Raw genomic sequence first — 9,584 nt, 5'->3', positions numbered from 1 at the left:
AAGGGCAGGTAGAGAGGCCCTCCTAGGAGTAGGGGTGTGTGAGGTCTTGAGTCGCTTAGCAAGACCTGGAAACCCTGCATAGCCTCATGCCTGGCTGCGATTCTAGAACTCAGCTCCAGCAGGGCACCTCCTCCTTATAAAACAAAAACAAGAGAAATAAGTAAGTACAAATTTGGTTCTCCTCCTGGTACCCTGTATTATATTTCACCAGCGTGAACTAATTTTCTTTTTGGCTCAAGTGGTGGTAAAAATTAAACAATACTTTCCTTTCTCAGTCTTCTGGCTCCGTTTTATTTGGAACCTTCAGAGAAACTCTTGTGTGCAGTGAGTTTAGGGAGACACAAGGGAGAAAATGATAAAGCTGCTGTTCCCCCAGAACTGCATCACCCCTGCAGCGCCCAGGGCTAACGCAAGGCCGACCAGCAGGAAGGGGGGGCGGTGCTGACCCCAAGAACAGGGACCTGTGTCAGGTTCCTACATGGAAGCAATGACCGGCTCCTCCTAAGGGGACTGAGAGAAACAGGCCCAGACCTCACACAATCCTCACAGACTCCAGCATGTCTGAGAGCACATAGGAGTTGTCCCAGCACCTCCCAGGCCTCCGCAGGGCACACTCCAGGGTGCGAGCCCTTTCCAGGAGCTCTGGCGTGCTCAGTTTGGACTCAGGGTACAGCTGGCAGAAGAGGATCTCGTTCACCTCGCCCTCGATGCGCCGCACATACAGGAGGGGGAACACAGCCTTGAGTCCAGCCAGCACCGAGTCCTTCAACGCCATGTCCCGGCATACAAGGTTAAGAATGAAGACACCTGCGTGGCAGGAAGGAAGGAGTCAGAAGGGCTGAAGATTTGCGTAGAAGGGTCAGCACAGAGGTGGCAGGGTGGAGAAAGGCAGCAGGTTGGTTAACTTTGTAAACAATGAGGTGGAACATGAGGCATGAGAGCCATATTCGTTCCTTGTGCAACATCAACCTATGGGAGGGGGAGCTGAAGGTTTCCGGTGATAGGTGCCCTCCATACTCCTGAGACCTTGGCAAGCCTGCCTCATTCCCGCAGCCTGAAAACAGGTGGTGCTGGGCACCTGCGTTCTGGCCTCGGCTGCAGAGAGCAGCAGGGGCAGGGATGGCCCCTGCTGGTGAGGATGTGAACTGCCACAGCCCCCATTTTCCTATTTCCAGGTTCTGTCCCCACAATGGCACAGCTACCCCCCAAAGACCTACAGACTCCAAACCACAGTTGTGGACTAAAGGCTCAAGGGCAACACTGCATACCAGGTATATGAGCAAACACTACCCAAGACCAGAGAGCCGAGGAGAAATGGTGGCAGTGGGGTAGCTGGGGGCCATATGAAGGGGTATGTAGAGAGTATGTGCCCACTTGGGACAAACATACTTTTCTCTGCAAAGGTGCTTGGCCGTCCCCTTCTTCCCCAGGCCTACCTTCGGGTCTCAGGATGCTGCTGACTTGGCGCAGGAAAGGCTCAGCCACAAAGGCAGGCGGAGGGCAGCTCATGCCCAGGCTGGGGTCCTTGCTATCCACGTCGAACATGACAGCGTGGTAGTGAGGTGGTGCTGGAGAGAGACTCCCCCCATCCCCTGTGAGTCTGGGCAGCAGGAACGGGTGCCATTGGCACCGATTATAATGAGAGTCGCATGCAGGAGGGTGGCTAGGAAGGCATATGGCTTGGTGGGCTTGGGGTCTAGGGTTGTCCTGAGCAGGCTACAATGTCCTGCCCACTAGATGCCACAAGTATCCCAAAAATCAGGACGATCCACAGATGCAGCTAGTCATGTGCCCAGTGCTCAAGCCAGCAAGAAAGCTGGGCCATGTGCATGTAGACCCCTATCCTCACACCCCAGGGCCCTGTGGTTCCAATTCCGACACAACCCCATTCTGGAAACACCCCCCACCCCATGCCCAGTTTCTCCCTCCTGGGACATGCTTGGAGGCTTGAGTTCAGTGGACTCTATATACGCCTCAGTCCCCCCAGTCCCTCCCAGGTCCCCTGTAGCACTTTCTCACCTTCTCCTCCAGCCAGCCCAGCAATGTGGTCCAGGCCATCTGCAATATGAACCTGCAGGCGTTCACTCGGGGAGAAGCCAAACCACTGGGCAGCTACCACCAACATGGAAGGGTCAAGCTCCACAGCATCCACGCAGGACTCAGGAAAGTGGTCGTGGATGAAGAGTGGGAGGCTGCCACCACCGAGGCCCACCACCAGCACTGCCAGGGGCATCTCTGCAATGGAAGCAGGGCCCTCAAATGATCTAGGGGAGTGCCCAGGGAGCCAGAGGGCCCCACCCCACCTGCTGGCCCTATACCTTGGATTTTGTTTTGTTTTGTTTTATGGGCCATATCCAGTAATCCTCAAGGGTTACTCCTGGCTATGTACTCAGAAATTGCTCCTGACTTGGGGGACCATATGGGACACCAGGGATCAAACCGAGGTCTCTCCTGGATCAGCCACACAAGGCAAATGCCCTACTGCTGCGCTATTGCTCCGGCCCTATACCTCAGATTTTTAAAAGAATCCAATGGGTTTAAGAGATAGGTAGGGAGGGTGCCTATACTAGGGTGTCTTACACTAGGCAGAACTGGGTTGGGTTATATCACCAGCATTTCATATGGTCCTGCAAGCACCACCAGGCAAGATTCCTGAGTGCCGAGCCAGGAATAAGCTCTGAACACCACGGAAGTGTGGCCCAAAAGCAACAAACAGACAAATCCATCAGAGGAAGAGTGTCCCCAGGCATGGAAGTCTCTTGGAAAAAAGTCCCTTGGTGAACTCGGAGAATGCCTGAGAAGGAGCAGTAAAGGCCTGTGTGCATGTCAGCCACTGGGTGTCACTGTCCATCACTTCTCCCCTCCCAAAAGTACCAGCTACCCCTCACCTAGCAGGACTTCTGAGCTTCGCAGCAGGGCCAGGCCAGCAACCATGGCCTTGTGATGCTCACAACACAGGTAATTCTTATCCACACACTGTCCAGGAGCTGCAGGAGGCTCCTCGGGAGGGTCTGTGGCTCGATGCTTCTTCCGTTGCTTCTTCCGCTTCTTCTGGTCTGAGGAAGACAGGGCCGGCATTAGGTGCATGAGGTCTTCAGCCCAAATCCCAAAGCAGAGACTGACTTCCAGACTCCCAGGGCAAAGACTACACAGAACAGATGAGTAGGTGACACAGCGTGGAGAGCCACGGTCTGCTATGTCTGAGAACATCTCTGATGCCACAGAAACTGGCAAACGGTTCCAGTGAGGGATTTGTCTTTGCTAATAAGACAGTCATTCCTCTAATACCCCAGAGGCAAGAGCCAGGGAAACCCAGGGGAGGAGTCTGCACCCAGCTCCTGGAGAGGGAGCACATAGGGGCTCATTTCTCTGCCTGTCTTGCACCCCAAAACCCTAGGTCCATGCAGCATCTCTCCTCACCTCCATGAGCCACGTCCTGGACCAGCCTGGCCTCCGACTGTACCACATTCCTACTGCTGAGGAAGATGAGGCGCCGGAAGTAGTGCCCATTGTCTCCCTGCACGTCCTCCACCACAAAGTCACCACTCAGGGGGCTATGGTCCTGGTGCCGGATGGTCCGTACTCCAATGTCCCCACCAACTGATAGAAAGGGCACCTAAAAAGCCACAGAGGACCAGGTTAGGGTAGCGGCTTGCCTGGTAGGAGCTGATCCTGATCTCTTCCCAAATTCTGAGGACCCCCTACTCCAGCCACCACTGCTCCAAATAGCCACTTTGGCCATTCCTTTGGGGCCTCTGACTAGAATTCCTAGGGTCACATTTGCCTTCTGAAGGCCAACTGAGCACACGTACAAATGAGCTATGAGTGAAGATACATGGACTCTTCTACAGTGACCCATATGTGTGGGGCTATGCAGGGTGCCCTCTTACCACTCATGGCCTATGGATGCTCATTTCTGCCCATTTAGCAATTAGCTGCAAATGCACCCCAGGAACTAACTATGGCCATGGGCTTCCCCTATATGCAATGCACCCTCCCAGGACCCAGTACCTGGTGCTGGGCCGGCATCCCTGCAGGAGCCAACTCCAGGACTCGGGCTGACAGTTCGGCCTGGATGCCCTCCATGCCTTTGTAGCTCTGCCCGCGGTGCAGGGCCACAATGACCAGCCTCCGAAAGCAAGCGCTGACCGCCAGCTGCTTCCAGCCTTCCTCTGTGCCGAAAAGCCACTCAGTCTCTCGTCCCTGGGGAACTTGAAAGAGGGGCCTGATGATGTGGCCTGTGCTGCCTAAACCAGGCCTACCGAGTTCTCCACGGCAGCACTATGGAGTTCGCCAAGACACCAGGGCCAGAGCTAAGAGGCCTGTGGAGGTAGGGGGTCCTGAGTGTGAGCAGATGTGTAAAGGGGGGGTACCGCTGGGGGTTCCAGAGCAGGAATTGCAGTAGGGGCAGAGAGATAGCATAGTGGGCAGGGTGCTTGTTCTGCTTGTGGCTGACCAGGGTTTGATCCTGGTCAAACCCGGCTTGACCAGGGTTTGTTCATAGGGTCCTCTGAACACTGCCAGGTATGATGCCTGAGCACAGAGCCAGGAGTAAACCTGGAGCACCAACAGGTATGCCTCCAAAAACAAACAAAAAAGAACGAATGGGGGCCGGCGAGGTGGTGCTAGAGGTAAGGTGTCTGCCTTGCAAGCGCTAACCAAGGAAGGACCTCGGTTCGATCCCCCTGTGTCCCATATGGTCCCCCCAAGCCAGGGGCAATTTCTGAGCGCTTAGCCAGGAATAACCCCTGAGCATCAAATGGGTGTGGCCCGAAAAAAAAAAAGAACGAATGTAAGTCTGTGTCTTCTGGCCACCCCCCCCACACACACACACTGTTCCTCCATCCTCTGCCCCCCAGAACTGGGCCTGGGAGAATTGCTGTTCTGCATCCCTGTATAGATCCTCCCTCACTCCCAACCCCTAGTCCCTCCAGGATATAGAGGCCAGTGGGATCCCGACTCACTGATGAAAATGGCAAAGTGACTGTCCCGCGCTGCCTTCCCGGTGGGGCTGTCCACCACATGTAGGGTGTAGCGTGGTTCCCCCGAGTCCCCATCGCACAAGTCCAGAGACACGGTTCCCAGCCCAGCTTGGCGGTGCAGCTGGCTGCAGAGCCAGGCATAGCGCTGCCTCTCACGCACCGCCTCTGCCAGCAGCTCTGCGCTGTCCAGCCGCAGGGGCCGGCCCTGTTCCTGAGTGCAGAGCTCAAAAACGGGTTGGCTGGGGCCAGCTACAGGTCTGAGCTTGGTCATGATGAAGGCAAAGACTGGCAGGGGGAAGCGGGACTCCACTCCACATCCTGCAGTCTGGCCAGCAGTCACCTGATGCACTCTGACCATCCACCCCTCCCGGGAAAAGTGCCCCACGGCCTTCTTCAGCACATGCGCCTGGGCCAGTGAGATGCAGAGGTAGCGGCCGCCCACCTGCAGGACCCGGCCCACCTCGGCCAGCATCTGGTCTACCCGCCGTGCAGTCTCCTCCTCCTCGTCGGGAAGTACTGCATCCAGGGTGCCTTTGTCCAGCACTACCTGAAAGGCGGCATCAGGGAAGTCCATGCGGGTCATGTCCATCTGGAGGAAGCGCAGATGTGGCCGGCGGGTGGTGTTGCGCTCCTGCATCTGTCTGATGACCACCTCGCTTATGTCAATGTTCACCAGGTCCCGGTAGCCCACATCATACAGCTGCTCGCTCAGTTCTGAGTTACCGCACCCAACCACCAGCACCTGACACCGGAGCGAAGCAGAGACTGAGTCTCAGGTCAGAATGTGAATGAAGTGACCTGCATGCAGAAGCTCCCAGCAAGGGGTTCTACCCCCAACCCATCCCCATCTGCCAGGAAAAAAAAAAATTATTTTTTCTTCTTCTTACTAATGAAAACCATGTGTAAAGACAACAATAAAAAGGAACACTGGGGGTTGGATAGATCTAGTACAGCAGGTGGACACTTGCCTTGCACAACACTGGTCACTGAGCCTGACAGTAGTGAACTTTGAGTGCAGAGCCAGGAGTAGTAATACCAAGCATGGCTGGGTGTTCCAGATAGAACTGAGATAGGCTACCCAAATACCTTTTCCTTTGCACTTCCTCTCCAGCACTTCACCTGCACATATCATGGTAGTTCCTCTAATGATGGGAACACAATAATGCGGGCTCCCCTCCCCCCAGTCCTGGCACTTAAGTTTCTATGAATGTTCCATTTCTACCTTTCCTCCCTTTAGTAACTTCCAATATCATATTCCTATTCTGATCCGATCATTTACCAGGGCTTGGAAGCTGCCCAAGGCTTATATCTTTTTGTTTTTGTTTTTGAGCTACACCTGATGGCGCTTAGGGGTTACTCCTGGTTCTACGCTCAGAAATTGCTGATAGGCTCAGGAGACCATATGGGATGCTGTGGATTGAACTCAGGTCGACTTGTGCCAGGTAAACGCCCTACAAACTGTGCTATCTCTCCGGCTCCAAGGCTTATATCTTAATTAAACTGCTGTGCAAGGGCTCCGATCATAAATTTTCTGGCTATCTGTCAAAGTCAGGCACCACTTATGTAGGGCCAGCCCAAGAAGTGACTATTGTGGGGTTGGAGAAATAAATAATAAAACAGTTAGGGCTGAACGAAGGGTCGATCCCCATTATCTCATCTGGTCCCCGAGCTCCACCAGGACTAGTTCCTGAGTGCAAAGCCAGGAGTCACCAACCACTGAGCATCGCCAGGTATGACCCAAACAAAATTAAAGAAAGTGACTGCTTGGGAGTGATCCACCTGGATGAGCAGAGGCAGGAAGCGTTGCCACCTGAACACCTTGCAGAGACTATTCTACAATTGCCTTTCGCAGGCAAGAAATGCCTAAAACCAAGGACCAATCACCACCTCTACACCTCGACCCCAATCACTTGCCACTTTCTCAGAAGCAGGCTTTCCGGCTCTCCCTGGCACCCCACGACACCCCACACGGACCCCACACAATGGAGCTTGCCGGGCGGCGCTCACCTTTTCCTTGGGCTTTATATATTTATGCAGCAGCCCACAGAGCTCCAGGTAAGTTCCATACCACTCAAAAGCCCGTTTCCCCCGCTGCTGGAAGAACTTCTCCCAGTAGTCAACGGAGCCGAACTCTTTGGTGCTCCTGGGTAAGAGATTCATCGCAGTGGCGTCCGTCAGGTCTCTCCTACTTGCAGAGTGCCACCACCATCGAAGGGGTTTTCTCCACTAACGCTGGCCCCGGGATAGTGCACTGGTTGGTAGCTCTTTCCACGGGCAAACAGCCACATTTATTTGCCCCCGATCCCACGCTCCTCAACACCAGTCCGGGACTCGCGCCACAAACCAACTGCACGCGCGAGGGACGGAGCACAGTCACCCCACGCCGTTCCAGACTGGTTCCCAGCCGTCAACTGCTTCCGGGTGCGCGTCTTCGCGATTGGTCGACCTCACCTCGTCACGCCCCTATCTTTGTTCCTGGCTTCTCATTGGCTGAGCCGCACAAGCCTCACGCAGGCGCAGTGGGAAGGCGGGTGCCTTCCTCGGAACTAGGGGCGGAAGTGTTTCGGCTAGCCTGATCAGAGTTTATTACTATTCGGGCTCCGTGCCGAGGTCCATTTCCAGTCGGTCTTCGTAGTTCTCCCCAGGTGCTGCATGTGGCGGTGGGAACGCTGGAAAGGGAGAGCTCGCCCCGTTCGTAGCAAAATCTAGATTCAGAGACCGGAGATATAGATAGCATAGCGGTCAGGTATTTTGTTTGCCTTGCAAGCAGCCGATCCAGGATAAATGGTGGTTCGAATCCCGGCATCCCATAAGGTTTTCCTGGGCCTGCCAGGAGCGATTTCTGAGTGCAGAGCCAGGAGGAACCCCTGAACGTGGCTCAGTGTGACCCCCCAAACAAAACAAACTAGATCCACAACCCACAACATCGCATGATTCCTCCTGCGCTTTTGTGTGAACCCACAGTCCACCTTCATAACCCAAGAATGTTGCCCGGGGACCCAGGGCCAAAGACCTGGTTATAATATTATTTGTCAGGCTTGAAGAGGGATTCTATGCCAAGAATAGAAATTCTCGGGGATCGGGCCGCGAGAAGAGGACGGGGGAGGAGTCTCACAGAGAGAGCTAGGAGAAGCGAGACTGGGTCACAGAAGTTGCTGAAAATTGGTACAAGGGCCGGGCCGTTTCACCCATTCTTTCTGGGAATGAAAGCAGCCGGTGACCGACTGTATGTAGGGAATAAAAATGAGGCGAGAGCTTCAAAACTGCCCTCTGGACTCAAAAAAAAAAAAAAATGAAGGAGAAAAGGCGTCGGAGACCACAGCAGATCTATTTGTTTGTCGGAGATAACGAGATTGTCAAACTAGTAAAAGGCAGCCCAGAGGCAAATCCTATGCTCCCCACCCTTCCTGCTTGTCCCTGGAATAAAATATTTTCAGAGGTATCCAGCTGGAGCTGATAGCACAAGACCTCAGAATATTTCCTGAGTGGGATGTAAAACTTGTTTAAGAGAACATCTCCTCGGTATTCAAGGAGGGGCTCATATAATGCTGGAAACCATCTCCTGTTGGACCTCTTCTTTGCAAATCAGTTTCCCACATTTAAGAAGTTAAGAGGTCAGAAAGAATATAGTGGGGAGGTCATTTGCCTTGCACGTGGCTGACCCCGATTTGATCCCAGACACCCCATATGGTTCCTAGAGCCTGCCAGGAATGATCCCTGTGTACCCTCTCAGCACCACTGGGTGTGGAAAGAAAAAGAGAATAATCTCCAGTTATTCTGGAATAACAGAAAAATTTGATGATACTGTGCCATTTTATTGATGACCTGAGAAGCATTTCTCAAGCTGTATGAGTTCTAAGTTTGGGATAGCCATCAAGCCTTATTTTTCAGTTGGTCGAGTACTGGTGATTTTCCAAGAATGTTTCTCATATCTGATTGCCTTTCCCTGAGGTGTTTGTATGTCATGTTATACATTTCAGGGGCTGTAGAAACTCTAAGCAAGGAGATGGGGTGTTGGGTTACTGATCCTACCCTAATCAATAATTGTACTCCCCCCTAGGGTGTGATCTGGTGATAGTATATTGGATTATCCCTTACTTGGTATTCTCCTGCCCTGGGATGGGACCTGATTCTTGTTAATAACAGCAGGGGTCTGAGGAAGGCAGGGACTCTTTCTCTGGTCTTCTTCCACTGAGCTGTGTTCCTTCTTAGGAGCAGAAGCTTTTGTGGTTTGAATTCCTTGCTTGAGCACTGGATTTCCTGAACCCATTCTTGTACCTCTTCACTGTGTGAATTATTTCCTGGCTCTACAACTGGAACTGTTCCCCCTGTCCTAATCGGAGAAGGGAATGGGAACTGCCTTTCCTGTCTGGGAGCTCGGTGGGAATCAAACCTTAACCAATCTCCTAGAGAACGTGACACTTCAATGGGCAAGAGAACAAAATCCTCAAGGTCCAACAGAGTGGCTGTAGGCAATTTAAATCCAAAAATTCCCCCAGCAGCCCTGACTGGGGGGGGGGGGAGGGTTGATGCACAGGAAGCACCTCTTTTCCAGAAGCCTCCTGTACCTCCAACCTCAGCAGGCTTTTCCGGGATCCATGC

At 53.4% G+C, this 9,584-nt stretch overlaps 1 protein-coding gene across 1 annotated transcript; it reads right to left on the bottom strand.

Annotated features, from left to right (window-relative positions):
• Positions 1 to 262: 262 nt before the first annotated feature.
• METTL13 (methyltransferase 13, eEF1A lysine and N-terminal methyltransferase) lies at positions 263 to 7,530 on the bottom strand. The gene is made up of 8 exons (XM_049776465.1): positions 6,990 to 7,530; positions 4,965 to 5,724; positions 4,012 to 4,211; positions 3,421 to 3,616; positions 2,889 to 3,056; positions 2,020 to 2,235; positions 1,437 to 1,568; positions 263 to 807 (listed from the first exon to the last, which is right to left on the bottom strand). Exons 1-8 carry the CDS (start codon positions 7,140 to 7,142, stop codon positions 533 to 535), a joined length of 2,100 nt encoding a protein of 699 aa, XP_049632422.1. The 5' UTR covers positions 7,143 to 7,530; the 3' UTR covers positions 263 to 532.
• Between the last annotated feature and the right edge of the window lie 2,054 nt (positions 7,531 to 9,584).

This window comes from Suncus etruscus, chromosome 7, assembly GCF_024139225.1.
Source record: "Suncus etruscus isolate mSunEtr1 chromosome 7, mSunEtr1.pri.cur, whole genome shotgun sequence".
Lineage (NCBI taxonomy): Eukaryota > Metazoa > Chordata > Mammalia > Eulipotyphla > Soricidae > Suncus > Suncus etruscus.
This window is presented reverse-complemented; position numbering and strand designations above follow the sequence as displayed.